At 48.1% G+C, this 21,089-nt stretch overlaps 1 protein-coding gene across 1 annotated transcript; it reads right to left on the bottom strand.

The window, feature by feature from the left end:
- Positions 1-15,326: 15,326 nt before the first annotated feature.
- LOC145356917 (uncharacterized) lies at positions 15,327-20,102 on the bottom strand. The gene is made up of 3 exons (XM_080209918.1): positions 20,001-20,102; positions 19,811-19,915; positions 15,327-17,248 (listed from the first exon to the last, which is right to left on the bottom strand). Exons 2-3 carry the CDS (start codon positions 19,912-19,914, stop codon positions 16,810-16,812), a joined length of 543 nt encoding a protein of 180 aa, XP_080066044.1. The 5' UTR covers position 19,915; positions 20,001-20,102; the 3' UTR covers positions 15,327-16,809.
- Positions 20,103-21,089: the final 987 nt, after the last annotated feature.

Genomic DNA, 21,089 nt, shown 5'->3' with positions numbered 1-21,089 from the left:
CCACCCCTCTCCCCTCACCTCTCCCCCCGCCCCGCGGTTTGGGCCCAGTTCAGACTCGGAGCCTTGTTGATCCCCGGCCCTGTCTCAGGGACTCTCTCCTCACCCTCGCACTCCGGCTCCGGCTCCGCTGCTGTCGCCCCGCCCAGCGGGACAGCCCCGCCCCTTCACTCCTGCTCCGCACACTCGGCTTCCGCAGGGTCCTAGCGCCCGCTGCAACACGTACTGAGTGTCTGTGAACAGCTGATTGGCCACTCCCTCATCCCCTCCCCTCCCCTCCCTCATCCCCTCCTCTCACCCCCTCCCCCTCTCCCTCCCCCCCTCCTCCTCTCCCCTCCCCTCACCTCCACCACCCCCCCCCCCCCCCCCCCCCCCGTTGTTCAGGCTTTTGGCCATCAGACCAAATATATCCTTGTGTAGTTCAGTCACATACTTTGTTTTACAATGGTCTTGTGAAGCTCCTCGGGATGTTTCATTGCCAGAAAAGTGCTATGTAAATGTAAGTTGTTGTTGTCTATGCTGACTTTATGTTGTTGGCAAATGTGCAGCGTTTCAAACAGGGTACGAAGAGATGGAGGAGATGGTGGGCAATTCTGGAATTGGTGGAGGAGCAAAAAGAGCCAGCAGCTTCTCACCTCCTTCCCACTCCCCAATCCTCTCGTTTTCCATCAGCGCTGCTTTACTCTGATGTTGTGAACTCTTTCCTCCTTCCCAATCTCATTGGAGTGAAGCCATGAAACAAAAATTAATAATGATTGCATTGGATGGCTCATCTCCAGACACCCTAATGACTTAAAAGGCACAGATGTGGATGTGCCAGCGTTGGACTGGGGTAAACACAGTAAGAAGTCTGACAACACCAGGTTTAAGTCCAACCAATTTATTTGATAGTAAACTCACAAGCTTTCGAGGTTAAACTGGTGTTGTCAGACTTTTTACTGTTAAAAGGCACAGAGCAGGAATGTGATGGAAAACTCCTCACTTGTATCGACAATGTGGCTCCAACAAGATTCAAGCAATTCAATACCATCCAGGAGAAAAGCAATCCCCTTGATTGGCATCTTAACCACTGGCTTATTTACTCCCTCCACAACAGCACACACTGGCTGCAGTGTACACTATCTACATGATGCAAGGCACTAACCTGTCAATTCAATAGCTCCTCCAATAGTCCCTTCGAAATCCACAACCTCTACCGCCAAGAAGGACAAGGGCAACAGACGCAAGGGGACACCAGCGTCTGCCGCTTTCCCTCCCAGACCCACAGCATCCTGACTTGTTTGGAATTATATCACCATTCCTTAACTGTAATGGGATCAAAATGCTGGATCTGCCCACCTAACTGTGTATTGTATGTGTACTGTGTAAACGCCTACACCAGATGGACCTCAGCAGTTTAAGAAGGAGTGTTTTGCTGTCACCTTTGTGAGGACGATTAGGGATGGATAATAAACGTGGCCAGTAATGTACATATTTCAAGGCTGAACTTTTAAAAAATGGGTAGAATGAAAGCTGTGTCGAGGAACACTGACTGAGTGAAACTAGAAGGGAGATGTTTGACAACTTATTAGTTCCTTTAATCTTCAACAGGATTCATTTTGCAAAAATATACTTTATTCATAACATTATCTGAAAGAGACATTATAAAACATTTCAAATTGTTACAACAGGGAAGTGCCATAATATTTACATTTTCTCCACGGATCAAGATGCATTCCGAGGTGTTTCAGTTCAGTAATGAGAACATTATAAACATGTCAATATTTTCATTATAGAATGTACAATTCTGTTCAAACTGTATTTACATCAGTCATAGTGCACATTGAGGGTGCTTCAATACAGTTACATATGGTTAGGATTAAGCACACGGTCCAAGGGGTTTTATCCAGTTACTAGCCCCTCAGTCTACATTGGCCTTTCACGGTGGCCATTCTCTATTGTGTCTTGGGTTGGCTTCCCCACGTTTGAGTGCGTCCCTCAGGATATATTCCAGCACCTTGGAAAGTGCCAGTCTGCAACAGTTGGCAATTGTTACCCATCCCAAATTGCCTCTGAACGAAGTGGCTTGCTCGGCCGTTTCAGAGGGCAGTTAATACCACGTGTAGGCCAGGCCAGGCAAGGATGGCAGATTTCCTTCCCTAGAGAGCATTATAGTGAACCAGACAGATTTTTACAACAACCCATGATATTCTCATGGTCACCATTACTGAGACTGACTTTTATACTCCAGATTTATTCATTTCATTCAAAGTTGACAGCTGCCATGTTGGAATTTTAATCCACAACCCCAGAACACTGGCCTCTGTGATACAACCTCCTCCACGCAACCTGAGAGGGGGTGCCATTGTCAATGGGGTGCAAGTGACATCCACCCCCCCTAGACTGGCTAACTCTAAGGGTAAGGAACAAGAGGGGGCTGCTGAGAGGAGGAAGGAGGGTGGGGAGCGGAGGAAGGAGGGTGGGGAGCGGAGGAAGGAGGGTGGGGAGCGGAGGAAGGAGGGTGGGGAGCGGAGGAAGGAGGGTGGGGAGCAGAGGAAGGAAGGTGGGGAGCAGAGGAAGGAGGGTGGGGAGCGGAGGAAGGAGGGTGGGGAGCGGAGGAAGGAGGGTGGGGAGCGGATGCCTCAGCCTCTCAATCTGCATAACAGGTTTGAGGTTCTTGCTTCCAGTCTGGACGAGAACGAGGGAGGTGAGGTTGGTGAGCAAACTGCACACGGTACAGTGATGCAGCAGGACATAGGCAAAGAGAAAGGGAAAAGGAACGTAGTAGTAATTGGGGATAGTGGGGTGAAGGGTATTGACACTGTCCTTTGTCACAATGACAAAGTGCACAGAAGGGTGTGTTGTCTGCCTGGTGCTCGGGTCCAGGATGTCACATCTGGACTGCAGAGGAACCTGGAGTGGGAGGGTGAGAATCCGGTCATTGTAGTACATGTGGGTGCCAACGACGTAGGCAAAATGCAAACTGAGGATCTGGGGAGGGAGTATGAAAAGCTGGGAATGGAATTAAAAAGTAGAACCGACAAGGTGGTCATCTCTGGACTACTGCCTGAACCGAGTGCAGACGGGCGTAAGGTTGATAAGATTAAGGAAGTGAATGGGTGGCTCAGGGATTGGTGTGGGAGGAATGGGTTTGAATTTATGGGGCATTGGCATCAGTATTGGGGTAGGTGGGACCTGTTCAGGTGGGATGGGGTTGGTCTGAACCGTGCTGGGACCAGAGTCCTGGCGTATCGTGTAAATAGGACTGTAGGTAGGGCTCTAAACTAATTAGGGGGAGGGGGGGGCGGTGCGAGGGTAGGTGACATTACGGGGTCTAAAGTTAAGGAGAGGGTACAGGTAAGGGAAGAGGCCGAGGATTTCCCAATAATAAAGGGAGTAGGGGGCGTGAGTATGGTTGGTGGCGTTCTGGCAGATAGGGTCCAGGTGAAGGCTGGGATGAAGGCACTTTATCTAAGTGCACGAAGCATTCGGAATAAAGTGGATGAGCTGGTGGCGCAGATCGACACAAATGGATATGATCTGGTGGCCATTACAGAGACGTGGCTGCAAGGTGACAGGGACTGGGAGCTGAATGTCCAGGGGTATCAAGTGTTTAGGAAGGATAGGCGGGAAGAAAAGGGGGGGGGGGGGACGTAGCTCTGCTGATTAAGGATAGCATCAGGGTGGTAGCTAGGGATGATATAGGAACCAAAGAGCAGAAAGTGGAATCGTTGTGGGTGGAGATTAGGAACAGCAAAGGGAGGAAGACGCAGGTGGGTGTCGTCTATAGGCCCCCAAATAATGATCTGGAGGTGGGGCGGGCTGTTAACGCCCAAATAAATGCGGCGTGCAGGAATGGGACGGCGATAATTATGGGGGATTTCAATCTACATATTGATTGGTCGACCCATGTTGGACGTGGTGGGCTCGAGGAGTTGTTCTTGGAATGCTGCCAGGATAGTTTCCTTGAGCAGTGTGTGTTGGAGCCAACGAGGGAGCGAGCTATCTTGGATCTGGTGTTATGTAACGAGGCGGGTAGAATTAGGGACCTTGTGGTGAAGGATCCTCTTGGGGAGAGTGATCATTGTATGGTGGAGTTTCTGGTGCAGATGGAGGAGGAGAAAGTGGGTTCCCAGATGCGTGTCCTTTGTTTGAACAGAGGGGAGTACGGTAGGATGAGAGAAGAATTGGCGAATGTGGACTGGGGGAGCGCATTGGAAGGTAGGTCTGCTGAGGAGCAGTGGAGGATCTTTAAGGAGATCTTTCTTGGTGCTCAGCAGAAATTTATTCCGATGGTTAAAAAGAACCGTAGGAGGAGAGGTAATAAGCCGTGGATAACGAAAGAGGTGAAGGAAAGTGTTAAATTAAAAGCAGAGGCGTTTATAGTAGCTAAGAGTAGTGGGCGAGAAGAGGATTGGGAGAGGTTTAAATGTCAACAAAGATTGACAAAGAAGTTGATAAAGAAGGGTAGGAGAAACTATGAAGCTGGGCGAGCGCTTAATATAAAAAAGGATAGCAAGAGTTTTTATAAATATATAAAAAGGGAAGAGGCTGGCTAGGGTGAACGTTGGACCCTTAGAGGATGAGAATGGGGACTTAGTGGTAGGGGATGGGGATATGGCTGAGGTCTTGAATAACTTTTTTGTTTCTGTCTTCACAGAGGAGGACGTGAATAATTTGCCGGGTGTTAGCGATGGAAAGGTGGTAGGACTGGAGGGTCTCAATGACATTATTGTTACTAGAGAGGCGGTGCTCGACAGACTGGAGGGACTGATTGTGGACAAGTCCCCAGGACTGGATGGAATGCATCCGAGGGTTCTGAAAGAAATGACAGAGGTGATAGTGGATGCCTTGGTGGTTATTTTCCAAACGTCGCTGGATTCTGGGGAAGTGCTGGAAGATTGGAAAACGGCTAATGTTACGCCGTTGTTTAAGAAGGGTGGCAGGCAAAAGGCAGGGAATTATAAGCCGGTTAGTTTAACGTCTGTTGTAGGTAAAATGTTAGAATCCGTCATCAAGGAGGAAATAACGAGGCATCTTGAGGGGAATGGCTTGATAGAGCAGACGCAGCACGGTTTTGTTAAGGGGAAGTCGTGTCTGACAAATTTATTGGAGTTCTATGAGGAAGCGTCTAGGGCAGTGGATAGAGGAGAGCCGGTGGATGTGGTCTTTCTTGATTTTCAGAAGGTGTTTGACAAGGTACCTCACAAGAGGTTATTGCAGAAGGTAAGGGGGCATGGAGTTGGGGGTAGGGTGTTAGCATGGATTGAGGATTGGTTGTCAAATAGGAGGCAGAGAGTGGGGATTAATGGGTGCTATTCGGATTGGCGGATGGTGACTAGTGGAGTGCCCCAGGGGTCGGTGCTGGGGCCTCAGCTATTTACCATTTATATAGATGATCTGGAGGAGGGAACCGAGTGTACGGTGTCAAAATTTGCTGATGACACCAAGATTGGTGGAACGGCAAATTGCGCGGAGGGTGTGGAGAGTCTGCAGAAGGATCTAGATAGGCTGGGTGAATGGGCCAGGAAATGGCAAATAGAATTTAATGTTGGCAAGTGCGAGGTGGTCCACTTTGGTTGGAATAATGGTAGGAAGGACTATTACTTACGTGGCGAAAAACTGCAGCAGGCGACGGTGCAGAGGGACCTCGGGGTCCTTGTGCATGAGTCACAAAAACCCAGCCTGCAGGTGCAGCAGGTGGTCAGGAAGGCGAATGGGATGCTGGCCTTCATAGCGAGGGGGATTGAATATAAAAGTAGTATAAAATATAAAAGTAGTAAAAATACCACATGATTTTGAGCAACTTTATCAAATCTCCTTTCAGCTTTCCCTTCTCTAAGGAGAAGAACACCATTCTTTCCGTGTAGAAGTCTCTCATCCCTTGATGCAGCTGTATAGGACATTGGTGAGGCCGCAGCTGGAGTACTGTGTGCAGTTTTGATCGCCGCACTTACGCAAGGATATTTTGGCCTTGGAGGGAGTGCAGAGGAGGCTTACTAGACTGATACCGGAGTTGAGGGGGTTGAGCTATGAGGAGAGGCTGAATAAACTAGGCTTGTACTCGTTAGACTTTAGAAGAATGAGGGGAGATCTCATTGAGACATATAAGATGATGAATGGGATGGATAGCATAGAGGTGGAGAGACTCTTCCCGCTCAGAAAGGACAGTAGGACTAGGGAGCACAGCCTCAAGATAAAGGGGGAGCGGTTTAGAATGGAGTTGAGGAGGAACTTCTTCACTCAAAGGGTGGTGAATCTCTGGAATTCTCTGCCAGTTGAAGTGGTGGAGGCTACCTCGCTAAATATTTTTAAGACGCGGGTTGATGGGTTCTTGATAAGAGAGGGGATTAAGGGTTATGGGGAGAGGGCGGGAATGTGGATCTGAGCCACGACAGATCAGCCATGATCTTATTGAATGGCGGGGCAGGCTCGAAGGGCTAGATGGCCTACTCCTGCTCCTATTTCTTATGTTCTTTCACAGAATCATGGAATGGTTACAGCACAGAGAGGAGGCTGTTCGACCTGTCAAGATTGTACCTGCTCTCAGTAACAGTCATTTAACCGGTACCACTATCCTGAACTCCCCCACAAGCCCTGCAAATGTTTTTTCAGCTGCTTTTCCAATTCCCTTGTGAAAGGTATAATTGAATCTGCCTCCACCAGACTCACAGATCCCCAACACTCTGCATAAAAATGTTTTACCTCATGTTGCCTTTTGTTCTTTTCTATCTACTGTGTTCAAATACCACATGATTTTGAGCAACTTTATCAAATCTCCTTTCAGCTTTCCCTTCTCTAAGGAGAAGAACACCATTCTTTCCGTGTAGAAGTCTCTCATCCCTTGGACCATTCCTGTAAATCTTTCTTGCACATTCTCTAAAGTCTTCATATCCTCCATTACACTCCAGTCGAGGCATAACCAGTGCTTTATAAATAGCCTTCCTTGCTTTTGTACTCTCTGGGGGGAATTTTCCCTTCCTGTCCGCCACAGGAATCATAGCAGGTGGGGTTGGGGAGAGGGGGTGGGGTGCATGGACCTTGCTAAGATCCATTGATCTTGAGTGGGATTTTCCGGTTTTGGGGAGAGTGGGTCCAGAATATCCTTTCTTTTGTCTCTATAAAGCTCTGGATCCCATATTCCTCACCCCGTCCTGAACGATTTGTACTCAAACACTCTAACTATGATTGTAACAGTATATTCTGCGCCCTCTCCTTTCCTACTTGCCTGTGTACTCTATGTATGGTATGTTTTGTCTGTATAGCGTGCAAGAAACAATACTTTCCACTATATCCCAATAATGCGACAATAATAAATCAAATCAAATCAAAATGAAGGCAGCCTTTGTCTCAGATCTCTCTGTGCCGGCTGCCCTTTTAGAATTGTATCCCTTCTTCTCATTCTTCCTACCAAAACATTTCACTTCAAATTTCTCTATATTAACTTTCATCAGCCAAACTCATGAAGGAAGCTCAGAATGTGAATTTCCACATCGTCAGGTGGAGAGTGTGAATGGATTCCAGTCACCACTGTGAACACATCCAACACTAGAATTATACAATCGTAACAGCACAGAGAGAGGTTGTTCGGGCCATCAAGTTCATGCTTGCTCTCTGTGGAGCAACCCAATCAGTCTCATTCCCACGTTCTATCCCAGTAGCCCCATAAGTTACCCCAAGTGTCCACCCAAATTCCTTCTGAAATCATTCATTGTCTCTGCTCCTCATACACAACATATTCCAGATCATTACTATGCACTACATAAAAAAACATTCACCTGCCTCCATATATCTGTTGCCCAACATCTTATCAATGATGATGGGAATCCTTAGCACACAGTAATAGAATCATAGAAACCCTACAGTGCAGAAATAGGCCATCCCGCCCTTCGAGTCTGCACCAGCCACAATCCCACCCAGGCCCTATCCCCGTATCCCTACATATATACCCACTAATCCCTCTAAGCTACGCATCTCTGTACACTCAGGGGCAATTTAGCATAGCCAATCAACCTAACCTGCATATCTTTGCATTGTGGGAGGAAACCGGAGCAGCTGGAGGAGACCCACACAGACATGGGGAGAATGTGCAAACTCCACACAGACAGTGACCCAAGTCGAGAATCAAAACTGTGAAGCAGCAGTGCTAACCATGGTGCTACCATGCCACCCATAATGATGGTGGCTAATTCATAGCACTGAGACAAAGGCTGCCTTCATTTTGATTTGATTTGATTTGTTATTGTCACATGAATTGGGATACAGTGGAAAGTATTGCTTCTTGCACACTATATAGACAAAGCATATCATACATAGAGGAGAAGGAAAAGGGAGGATGCAGAATATAGTGTTAGAGTCATAGCTAGGGTAGAAAGAAAGATCAGGTGAATATAAGATAGGTCCATTCAAAAGTCTGAAGGCAGAGACAGTTTAAAAGCAGAGAATGAGATAAAATACAGAATTAAAGGGCACACTGAGGACAGGTCACAAGAGGTTTCTTCCCAATGGATGGTGCAGTGATATTATTGTAATATTTGCGTGTTTATCATGGTCACATTATATTTCGGAAGCAATTTTATTTTAGCTTTATCTAATCAAATCCAAACAACGTCCAATTCAAAGTCTCAACAAGTGAGACATTCCAGATCCAAGGTGACAAGACAAGGTCACCACGTCCTGTCTTGAGGCTTGATCTACATGGTCCAAACTGATTGGAGCAGGCAAAGCACCCCTCCAGTGCTTGATCTCATTTGCATCTTAGCCAAAAGACTGAGATGCCATTTTAAAAAAATGCTACAAATGAAGCCTCAGTATAATCTCATTGACTTCTATGAAGTGCAGGGCAGCAAAACCATACTTGGTTTTAGCCAAAAGTAAGAAGTCTCACAACACCAAGTTAAAGTCCAACAGGTTTATTTGGTAGCAAAAGCCACTAACTTCTGGAGCGCTCGCTGTTCCTTCATCAGGTGAGTGGGATTTCAGTTCACAAACAGGACATATAAAGACACAAACTCAATTTACACAATAATGGTTAGAATGCGAGTCTTTACAGGTAATCAAGTCTCAAAGATACAGACAATGTGCGTGCAGAAAGGGTTAAGCAGAAATTAAAGAGATGTGTATTGTTGCCAGACAGGACAGTTAGTAAGATTTTGAAAGCCCGGGCAAGTTGTGGGGGGGTTACAGATAGTGTGACATGAACCCAAGATCCTGGCTTTAATTATTGTTAAATTTTCCGGCCTCAAGTGTAGCCAGAGGTTGTTTCCTACATGCTGCAGTTTCTATATTGGGCCACTAGATGGACACACTCTAAAGACTTCTACCATGTATGGAGGCCATTCAGCCCACCATGTCCTTGATAGAATAGTTAGGAATTAATTGCACTCTCCTACTCACTCCTTTGCATCTTGTATTTTCATCTGCTTCAAATATGTATCTGGTTTTCTCTTAAAAATGTGATGGTGTTCATCCTGACTGGACCCTGTGACAATGCACTCCCTTCCCTAACAATTCTGCATAACTCATTTCTCTTTACCCCAGGGGTGCGATCTTACCGCCCCTTCATGCCAGCGAGGTTGGAGAATTTTGCGGCCAGCCAGATATCCATTCACTGCAGCGGGACAGGAAATCCTGCCGGTGTGAATGGTGGTGAGATTCCGGCCTTTGATTCATTTTCAGTGGAATTTTTTACCGTATCACTGACTCCTCCAATCAGAGGGAACCGATTTTCCCTATTTGCCAGATCAAAACCTTTCATTATTTGAAAAAGATTTAATAAATCTCCTCAACCTTCACTGCTCCAATGAAAATAGGCCCATTGTCAGAGCTAAAAGGCATAGAAAGTGAAAGCTATTTATACTGCAGGGGGAGGGAAAGTAAGATGAGTCATTGCCACAGAAACTGGGGAAAAGACTGCTAATGGCAGTCCACAGAGAGAATAAATGGCAGAGAAGCTAAAGTGAGAGGGTAAACTCTGACAGATGGAGATGTTTGGGGGGGGACGGGGGGGGAACGGATGGGACAGAGATAAAATTTAGAAAAGGGGAAGCAGGGGAGAGAAAAGGTAAGGGAAGAGGGATAAAGTGGGGGGAAGGGGGGGGAAGTAAAATGAAAAAAGACAATAAAGTGATTAAGTATAGTCTACGCTGGGTTTCTCTGATATCGGAGAGACCAAGCGTAGACTGGGCAATCACTTTGCTGAGCTCCTTTGGTCTGTGTGCAGTCAGGACCCTGACCTTCTGGTTTCTTGCCGTTTTTAATACACAATCCTTCTCCCGTGCCCACATGTCTGTCCTTGGCCTGCTGCAATGTTCCAGTGAAGCTCCAACGCAAACTGGAGGAACAGCATCTCGCCTTCCGGCTCGGCACTTTTACAGCCTTCCAGTTTCAACATCGAATTCAACAACTTCAGATGATTTGCTCTACCCCACCTCGGCCCCCTTTGTTTTCATTCTATTTTATTTAATTTTTTACTGTCCCCTACCTTTTATTTCTTTATGGTCTGTCTTCACTTTTCTTCCCCCCAGCTCTTTTCTCTCCTTACAGATGCTGCCAGACCTGCTGAGATTTTCCAACTTTTTTTTTGGTTTCAGATTCCAGCATCCGCAGTAATTTGCTTTCATTAAAATAGACACATTATTTTCGGGCAGGTTTTGTGACTGGAACAGTAAATCTCGCACGGCCAAAATCACATTTTACACTGACGAGAGCCCCCACCCTCCATTCCTACCCCTCGGTTCTGATGTAAAGGCAAACAAATCATTGCATATTTACACTTATACTCTGTGCCTCTAACTATAGAATCATAGAGTCACTCTAGTGCAGAAGGCCATTCAGCCCATTGAGTCTGTAACACCTCTCTGGCAGGGCATCTTACCGAGTCCCTCTCCCTCACCTGAGCACCGTAACCCCACACATTGACCACGGCTAAACCACCTAACCTGCAGATCTTTGGACTGTGGGAGGAAACCGGAGCAGCCAGAGGAAACTCACACAGATATGGGGAGAATGTGCAAACTCTATACCTGAGCCCTCTCTGGTGCTGTGAGGTAGTGGTCAGCATAGACACTGTGCCACTGCGTCACCCCAAAATTATAAACCCCTAAATTCTAATGGACCTTTGCACTTCCATGGAGTTATGACTTGAGTTGGGGGTGGCACGGTAGCACAGTGGTTAGCACTGCTGCTTCACAGCTCCAGGGTCCTGGGTTTGATTCCTGGCTCGGGTCACTGTCTGTGTGGAGTTTGCACATTCTCCTCGTGTCTGCATGGGTTTCCTCCGGGTACTCCGGTGTCCTCCCACAGTCCAAAGATGTACGGGTTAGGTTGATTGGCCATGCTAAGAAATTGCCCCTTGGTGTCCAGGGGTGCGTAGGTTAGAGGGATTAGTGGGTATAATATGTAGGGATATGGGGGTAGGATTGTGTTTGGTGCAGACTCGATGGGCCGAAGGGTCTCTTTCTGCACTGTAGGGTTCTATGATTCTATGAGTTCCTAAGTTGCTCCGCTCGTTCGTATCGCTGACAGTGCCTGAGTGTTCGAGGCCATTCCTGGGTTGGCATTTTCTCTCCCGTTTTTTTCACGCAGATTTTGTGACGGGAATAGGACATCTTGCAAGGCCCAAATTACCACCAGGGAGCATATATTCCATGTGTCCTACAGCGAAACTCTTCCCCAGATCCCACATCCCCTACCAGCCCCCTCCCCCCTTACATCTCCCACCACAACCCAACCTTTCAGGATCACCCCACCCCTAACTCAAGGCCTCTCTGACCCACCCCCACCCTCCCTGGGCACACAGCCGCCCACCTCCACTCCCCCCAGACCCCGCCCTGACCACATGGAAATCCCACTTCCTTCCCCATTCCTCCCCAGAACCCCTTCCCCATTGGCCTTCGGAGCACCTCCCCTCTGCGGGCGGGGCGTGACTGCTGCTCCCCCGCCCGACATCATGAGACACACCCCCATCCCTGGGCACCGCCAGGTCTCTCAACCCCTACCCAAACTACCCAGCTGTGGGAGCCGGAAGGAGAGCAGTGCCAATCACCCCTGGGGCTGCTCCCCCATGGCAGTGCCAAATCTGGGTTACGCTTTGTGCTGCAGCGTAGTGAGCATGCTCAGACACCAACAATAACTGGGCAGCAACAGGAGGGGGCCTTGGGCAGTAGGTGTGACGATGGTCTAGTGGTATTATCCCTAGACTATTAACCCAGCAGCTCAGCTAATGTTCAGGCTGACCTGGATTCAAATCCCGCCACGGCGACTGGTGGAATTGGAATTCAATAAAAAGTATCTGGAATTAAGAATCTACTGATCACCATTGTCGATTGTCACAAAAACCCATCTGGTTCACTAATGTCCTTTAGGGAAGGAAATCTGCCATCCTTACCTGGTCTGGCCTACACGTCACTCCAGAGCCACAGCAATGTGGTTGACCCTCAACTACCCTCAGGCAATTAGGGATAGGCAATAAATGCTGGTCAGTCAGAGCGTCCATGTCCCATAAATAAATAAAAAGAAGTCTCTTCCCTTGTGGCTCAGATAATCTCATGGCTGAGATGCCAGATTTCAACCAAATTCCAGGCGAACCCTGGAAAACCTGGAAAAGTTGGTCACTTTGTGCACAGCAGCGACTCCCCATGGCTCTGACATGCCCTGAGTGTAAATGATTCTGATATATACAGAACAATGCTTCTGTAAAATTACATTATGAATTTTGAACTGAGCTGGTGCATTTCCATTGCAAACTGCATGGACCCAGCGCACGGCAATATTGTGAGAAGACTTTATAGGAAATAAGGCTTTGCATATTATCAGAAAAAATAGCAGATGAATGGTTTTAAGCTTATTTATTAGTGTCAAAAGTCAGCTTACGTTAACGCTGCAATAAAGCCATGCTCCGGCGCCTGTTCAGGTACACTGAGGGAGAATTTAGCATGACCAATGCACCCTAATGCCTTTCATTCTGTGGGAGGAAACTACAGTACCTGGAGGAAACCCACAGAGACACAGGGAGAATGTGCAAATTGCGCCAGATCCTTGGCGCTATGAGGCAGCGGTGCTAATCCTTGTGCCACCGTGCCGCCATGGTTTTCAGGAGCTCAAGTTGCTTTGCTGGTTACTCCTGAACCAACACTAAACCTTTGACCTGGTTTACGCACAGAATCATAGAATGGTTGCAACATAGAAGAAGGCCATTTGGTCCATTGAGTCTCTGTTAGCTCTGTGTTTGAACAATTTGCCTAGTCCCACTCACCAGTAGTGTCATTTTCTTTCTCTTCTGATAAATATCTTTTGAAAGCTTTGGTTGCATCTCCCAGTGCCACACTCTCAGGCCGCACATTCCAAACCCTAAATACACGTTGGGTAAACACGTTTCCTCATGTCAACGTGGAGTCATTTTCTCTGCTCTTTTCCCAAAGGGAACATTCTCCCGACCTAATCGCCCCAGACCCCTCATGATTTTGAATACTGCTATCAAATCTCTCATCTTCTCCAAACTAGAACTGTTCTATCAACTCCCAGGAGAACAGTTATGAGATAACAAGTCACAGAACTCAAGCACTTAACCAACTTGGAATGCCCCATTACTAACCACACAAACATATCATATTCACCAGATTTTTTTATTGGAAAAAAAGAAAATGTTGGCTCAGTATAAAAATAGATTAATGTTTCAGGGTTGAGACTTTTTACCAGTTGAAAATTTTAAGGTCAAACCCAATACATTCTCTTTAATTCTTTCCATGTTCCATCAACAGCTGTTTTTATTCCAACATTGCTTCTTTTACAAAAATGCAGTGATATATCAGGGTTACAAACATCCTCAATGATCGTGTTGCATAAGCTGAGATTTACAGACAATTTTCTAATTAATGATTGCAAGAGTTTAACTGTGAAAATGTGAAGAAAGTAAATGTGCATAAACTAGGCACTGGCATTAACCAACCCCAAAACGACCAAATTTGTTTGGTCTTGCCTTCTCAACTGTAAAGAACAGAGACAGACAGAGGTAACAGGATCGGAACCAGCACAAAATCAAACTTCATCAAACTACATGAAGCTACGGGGATGGGGCCTGGGTGGGATTGTGGTCGGTGCAGATTCGATGGGCTGAGTGGCCGCCTTCTGCACCGTAGGATTCTATGATTAAATTACTAAATATGATGAAACCCTCAAGCTTTCGATTCCAAATTGATTTGTGTCTTTTTGGTTAACGCAGTTCATATTTTAATGATCACCGACAGTCACCAGGTTCTGTTTTTATTGCTACAACGTGATACATTCTTTAGACAATATATGAGGGAAAGGTGACAAACACAGCTCATGGCTCGATGGGCTGAAGGGCCTCTTCTCCCCTGTACGATTCTGCAGTAGCTGCAAGGCTCCATGCAGGAAGTTGGGTCTTAACGTGTAAACCCTGACCAATGATACAGTACAAAATGCAGCCTCAGAAGATGCTTGGCTTGTGTGGAGCGTATGGGCGAGATTCTCTGGCCTCCGAGACGCATGTTTCCCTTCGGTGAGAGATGGCATGATCCTCCCATTCTGACCCGCAACTTTTCTGGTGGGTCAGGGTGGGAGACGCGGGCCTGCAGCATTGAACCAGGATTTACACACGCATCGGGAACGTGTGCTCAACCCCCAGAGCCGGAGAACAGTCACCAGTCAGACCACACCGGAAACCGGCAGGATAAAAATCTTTATTTAATCTGTTTTAGATATGCATATTAGTTAATTATCGGGACCTTTCCAGAGTACTTCATTCCAGCAGGGTTCGGACCAACTTCCCACGCTTGGGGAGTTCAGAATGAGGGGGGCTCATTCTGGGAGCCCCCTCCCCCAGAATGAAGGGGGGAGCAGTCGGGGCCCCCAGGGGACCAGGCAGGTGGTACCCCCTGGGCATGGGTACCCTGGCACAGCCCAACGGGCAAAGTGCCCATGCCCAGGAGGCACCTTGGCACTGCCCGTTGGGCATCGAGCAGTGCCAAGGGGGCATCAGCCTATTGTGGGCAGGGCATAGGGGGCAATCACTGGGGGGGTGGGAGGTTCCACTGCCACTCTGCAGCCAGAGTCGGTCTAGGATGGAACGAGGTTAGCAACTGGGATGGGCTGCGGTGAGGGGGAGGAAGGGGGGGGATTGTGGTCTGCCAGGATGGACTTGGGGGTGGGGGTTGGGGGTGACCTATCTCCAGTGGTTGACCCGGGGGGGGGGGGGAAGGGTGAGGGGAGTCAGTGGTTGTGGGGGGGGGGGGGGCGGGCGGTGGTGGGGTGGAGGATTGCCACCGCTGGTGGGATTGGCTGGACATTGGGGCTGGCCCGGGAATCGTTCTGGGGGCCACAATCGGGAAGGACAGCACTGCGGGGGTCCCGGGCTGGCCAGCGATCGGGGAGACTGACAGATTGGGACCACTGCGCACGTGCAGAGTTCCAGAACTGCCAAACTCTGGCATGAATAGGCACCCCCTCCCCACCCCACCCCAAACTGCAAAGGTTTTAATGAGAAACATGACTGGGACCTCTGCAGTGCACGGAGTGCAGAGATTCAGGTGAGAAACTGACAGAACCTCAAGATCTGGAACAGTTTTCCCGCCGATTCAGCACTTTCGGGAGAATCGCGGCCATCATTTCATATCAGGAAGTATATAATGCGTTCCAGCTATTGTTCCTTACAAATCCACATTCATCACCTTCCCCATTGCAGGATCAATTCCGCTACATCTCTGAATGTGAGGAGCTGTCTCAGGCCAATGATCTACCAGTGGTAAATAAAGAACATTAGCAAAACTAGTTGGTGTCATCAGGTGAAGTTAAACGTGATAATGCATCAGCATTAACATGGCACTCCGATCGGTGACAGTTTATATTGTACAGGCTGTGCAGATAACGGGGAGAATTCTCCTGTCCTGCCCACTATGGGAATTATAGCTGGCAGGGGACGGACCATGAAAGGTCCATTGACCTCTTGTGGGATTCTCCAATTCTGGGGCAAAAGCAGCTGGAGAATCCCACCCAACATAAGTGGCCATCTTTGCAATGGGCTAGCACTAAAAAAGTTCTCTCTACGCAAGGCCCAAGAATTGTAAAATGTCAATGATTAGTCAGTAATGTGAACCGATGACCAGAGGGGTTGGCACGGTGGCACAGAGGTTAGCACAGCTGCCTCAGGGACACGGGTTCGATTCCAGCCTTGGGACACTGTCTGTGCGGAATCTGCATGTTCTCCCTGTGTCTGCGTGGGTTTCTTCTGGATATTCTGGTTTGCTCCCACAGTCTGAAAGATATGTGGGTTAGGTGGATTGGCCACGTTAAATTGCTGTTTAGTGTCAGGAGGATTCGCAGGGTAAATACACAGGGTTATGGGGATAGTGCCTGGGTCGGATGGTTGTCAGTGAAGGCTTGATGGGCCGAATGGCCTCCTTCTGACGATACGGATTCTATAAAAAATGGTGAAACCTTTGTAAGCCAAAAATTATACTCGATTCTTCTTTTCCTAGCAAGTGGGGGATAGCATAGTGATCTGATGAAGAATGGACAGAATCCTTACGACATTGGATTTAAATCAAATCCTGACACTATTATTCCATTTGATTGGACCCTGTAGCCCTATGACAGCAAGTTACTTTTGGTGTGGATTTCATAGCGCTAGAAAATAAGAAAAATAAAATGCTCAATGAAAGTAAGCGATGGAATTTTGAGACACTGGCCTGAATTTTACCGTCCTGATCACCTGGGAATTGGAGTGGGCAAAGGTGCACCATGGAAAGGTCCGTTGAGCCCAGGCAGGATTTTACGGTTTCGGGACAAGTGTATTTTTCCCAATGGTGGTATCTTTCAATTATTGGGCTTGTATGGAGAAGAGAAATGATCTCGCACCTCCAATTTGATTATAGCTTTGTGACTCACATTTGACATTGTGGCTGAAATCTCCATTCCATCTTTGCTGAGTTGCAATGCTGAGTTCCCTCTTCCGATCGCAGTTTTTGTGAAGGAGCTAGATTCATGAAGCTGTGTGTACATCTTGTTGTACAAATCTCGGTTTGTTATTGTTTTTGTGTCAGAGATGTGCAGAGCAAACTCGGTGTCATACTTGAAGCAATCAAAGGGATTGGAAAACAGAAGAGAGATCTGGTGGTCGCCCAAGGTGTAACTGAGGACTCCAGCGCAGCCATAGAGTGAGAATGGGGTCTTGATGAACACACACGTTCCTTTCTTATCCTTCAGTATAGTGGGTGGTGGCGGACTTTGTGCAACACCGCACTCGGCGTATGTCCTGCAAAATGAGAGGCCACATGTGTAAGAATATCACAACCTCATAAAAAGAAGTGAATAAAATTTGCAAAGAGAAAGGATGATGTGCATTTACACTGAGGTTTTCTAAGGATTTTCCAAAGAACTCGACAGCCAATGAAATATTTTTTTGAAGCGTAGTCACGTTGAAAATAATAGTCGCTAGTTTTCACACAGCCAGATCCCACAAACCTGCATTACTGATTGGAGACTAAATATTGGCCAAGAGATAGAATCATAGAATCCCTACAGTGCATAAGGAGGCCATTCAGCCCATCGAGCATGCACCAAAAACAATCCCACCCAGGCCCTATCCCTGTAATGCCATTTATTTACCCTAATTCCCCCTGACATTAAGGGTTAATTTAGCATGGCCAATCCACCTAACCTATCCATCTTTGGGCTGAGAGAGGAAACCGGAGCCCCTGGAAAAAATGCGCACACGTCAACAATAATCTCAATTGCTCCCTCTGATTAGATTGGGTAACTCTGGAAAGATTAAAAATCAAATCTTGGACTGTACTGGTCGTTGTCGCACACTGAACAGTGATTTATCTATAAAGTCAGGTGTGACCTACCTTCCTAAGCCTGGGAGTAACAGGAAACAAAATCTATCCCAACAACGTGGACATAAAAATTCCCATGGCAGTATTTTAAAGAAGAGCAACGGGACCCTTCCATTCCCAAGGAGCATGGTAGCATAGTGGTTAGCACTGCTGTTTCAAAACGCCAGGGACCCGGGTTCAATTCACTGCTCAGGTCACTGTCTGTGTGGAGTTTGCACATTCTCACCGTCTCTTCTTGGGTTTCCTCCAGGTGCTCCCACAGTTCAAAGATGCGTGGGTTAGATGGATTGGCCATGCTAAATGGATCCTTAGTGTCAGGGGGACGAGCTAGAGTAAATGCACAGGGTTGTGGGGGTAGGGCCTGGGTGGGATTGTGGTTGGTGCAGACTCGATGGGCTGAATGACCTCCTTCTGCATTGTAGTGATTCTATGAAGGGTAGAAATCAGTCTTGCCTGATATTGTAACTGCCACCTTCCACACTCCCCATCCGATAATTCAGCACCATTAGTGCTAAATACTGGCTCTCTCCCCTTTAGTGCCACTTTTTAAAATGAATCTCTGTCTCGATTATTCCCACTGCACCCTGATTATAGACACTAACTTCCACCTCAGGGGCTGATGTGGACACGCATGCCAATATTCTCAGTGCCAAGTTTCCTTTCATGCAAGGCAGTGTTCTCACGCCTGCTTCCCTCCTCTGCCAAGTGCTGAGAGACTGCGATGCTTCCCATCCTCCATTTCCCGGTCAAACAGGGATACGTAACTGCTTTCTGCCAAAACGAGCACATTCTCTCTGATTGAATCACATTACACAGCAGTCACTGAGCGTGGCTTTGAACAGGGAGAAGTTCCCTCAGTCCTTAGCCTGACTTATAAGGCAGCAAAGCTGTGAAGAAATGTACAGCTCTCCACACCACTGCTGATTAATGCATTGCCATAACTTTCGCTTTTATTTAAATTACAAGAACTGGCAAATGTTTCCCCCCTTTTTTACGGTTGAGAATTCTAGACTAACCACCAAGAAACAGCAAACAGGTTTTAATTCCAAGCACTGCCCACTTGTACCCAATTCACCCCACAATAACACCCCCCGACCCCCTCATTCCTAACTCACTCCCACCCTACTCTCCAATATAACCCCCCACCCCCCGGACCCCCTCATTCCCAGCTCACTCCCACCCCACCCTCCAATATTATCCCCCCCTCCCCCTACTCCAGACTCCCTCATTCCCAGCTCACTCCCACCCTACCCTCCAATATTCCCCCCCACTCCGGATCCCCTCATTCCCAGCTCACTCCCACCCCACCCTCCAATATTATCCTCCCTCCCCCTACTCCAGACCCCCTCATTCCCAGCTCACTCCCACCCCACCCTCCAATATTATCCTCCCTCCCCCTACTCCAGACTCCCTCATCCCAGCTCACTCCCACCCTACCCTCCAATACTCCCCCCTCCCCCTACTCCAGACTCCCTCATTCCCAGTTCACACCCACCCCACTCTCCAATATCTCCACACAACCCCCCCCACCCCACATCCCCCCCCCCTCCCCCCCGCGGGACCCCTTCATTCCCAGCTCGTACTATCCCTCTTCCTCCCTACCCCCTTCAGACCCCCACCATGCCCTGCTCGCCCCTCATTTAAGATCCCATCAGACTCCCTCGCTCCCAGCTCACATCCCACCAGCTAGTGTGATGGAATCAAAGAAGTCGATGGGAACAGTGCTGGAGGGGTGAGGAGAAACCTATAGAGGCAGCTAGAATCCCATTGTAACTATTTCATTGAGGAATTCTGTAAATTGCTGTGAATTCTCTGTTCCGCACAGCCCTGTGCATTGCCACAGAGCTGCAAATACAACAGTTTATACTTTACAAGCAGGGAGGGCGGGCTCAGCTCGACGAGTATAACTCGGGAGAGGAGAATAAGCAGCTGCTCCCACCCTCACTTTGTGGCCGTGAACCCGAGCTCTTTCTACTTACGCTGCTGAAGTCAGATCAAAGTGCTTGCTGCCGTTTGTGATCTCGATCCCCACAATTATGTTGGACTCGATTGTTTTAATAATCTCTTCGATTGGAGTTGCCATCCTGTTCAAAAACAACAGGGCGAAAATGTTTAAAGCACCGTTGTAAATGAGAATAAGAGATTAAAAGCAAACCTGTAGCAACTCACCTCGCTTGATGCAGGGCTAATCTCAGTCTGGTGTTTGCTCTCCACTCCCCTCTACCCTTATCCGCAGTTAGAATAGGGAGGAGATTAAACTGAACAGAAAGCAGCTCCAAACCAGCCCAGCCTCACCCCTTTCCTGTTAATGGGCTGAGTCACTTCAGGCAGAGGAATGCATGCCTATGCTGCGATACTGCTGCTCTGTTCTTTCCAAAAGACAGATGATTATCTGCAGGCTGTTCTTTTATTCATTCATGGGACATGGGTGTCGCTAACTGGCCAACATTTCTTGCCCATCCCTAGTTGCCCTTGAGAAGCTGGTGGTGAGCTGCCTTTTTGAATCGCTGCAGTCCATGTTCTGTGGGTTGACCCAGATACGTATGTAAGAAGCTTCACAACACCAGGTTAAAGTTCAACAGGTTTATTTGAAATCACGAGCTTTGGGAGTGCTGCCCCATCATTATACACATCTGGGCCAGAATTCTCCCCCAGAAGAATTCTAAGAGTTGAATTTGTGTGAAAACTGGAGTAAATGGTGCTGGTTTTTTCAGCGAGGTTTTCAAAGGCGTGAATCAGTCCAGGAGTCCGGAGGCAGGAACTATTCCAGCTGGAGGGGCTGGAATGGGAACGCTGATTGGGCCCCCGTGCATATGCACATCTCTGGGAGATCGCTGAACAAGCCCTCCCAGCATTGAAATCGCTGGTCTCAGCACCTCACGGACATCACTGGCCTGAATGCTGGCCTCTCACCCCTCCCCTGCGCTCGCCCCCTCACCCCCTGCTGCACTCTCACACAGATATTGCTGCCCTCCCCAACCCCCACTGACCCAGACATCGCTGACCCTCCCCAACCCCCACTGACCCAGACATCACTGACCCTCCCCATCCCCCACTGACCCAGACATCGCTGACCCTCCCCATCCCCCACTGACCCAGACATCACTGACCCTCCCCATCCCCCACTGACCCTCCCCATCCCCCACTGACCCAGACATCGCTGACCCTCCCCATCCCCCACTGACCCTCCCCATCCCCCACTGACCCAGACATCACTGACCCTCCCCATCCCCCACTGACCCAGACATCGCTGACCCT

Source organism: Carcharhinus amblyrhynchos, chromosome 22, assembly GCF_965287045.1.
Source record: "Carcharhinus amblyrhynchos chromosome 22, sCarAmb.v2.hapA, whole genome shotgun sequence".
NCBI classification, from domain to species: Eukaryota; Metazoa; Chordata; class Chondrichthyes; order Carcharhiniformes; family Carcharhinidae; genus Carcharhinus; species Carcharhinus amblyrhynchos.
This window is presented reverse-complemented; position numbering and strand designations above follow the sequence as displayed.

What these genes read in the sequence shown, in the direction of transcription:
- LOC145356917 (XM_080209918.1), bottom strand. Translation starts at nt 19,914, where the DNA reads ATGGCAACTCCAATCGAAGAGATTATTAAAACAATCGAGTCCAACATA. An exon ending in TTTGATCTGACTTCAGCAGC is followed by an intron (nt 17,249 to 19,810) that starts GTAAGTAGAAAG and finishes CTCATTTTGCAG; the next exon opens with GACATACGCCGAGTGCGGTG.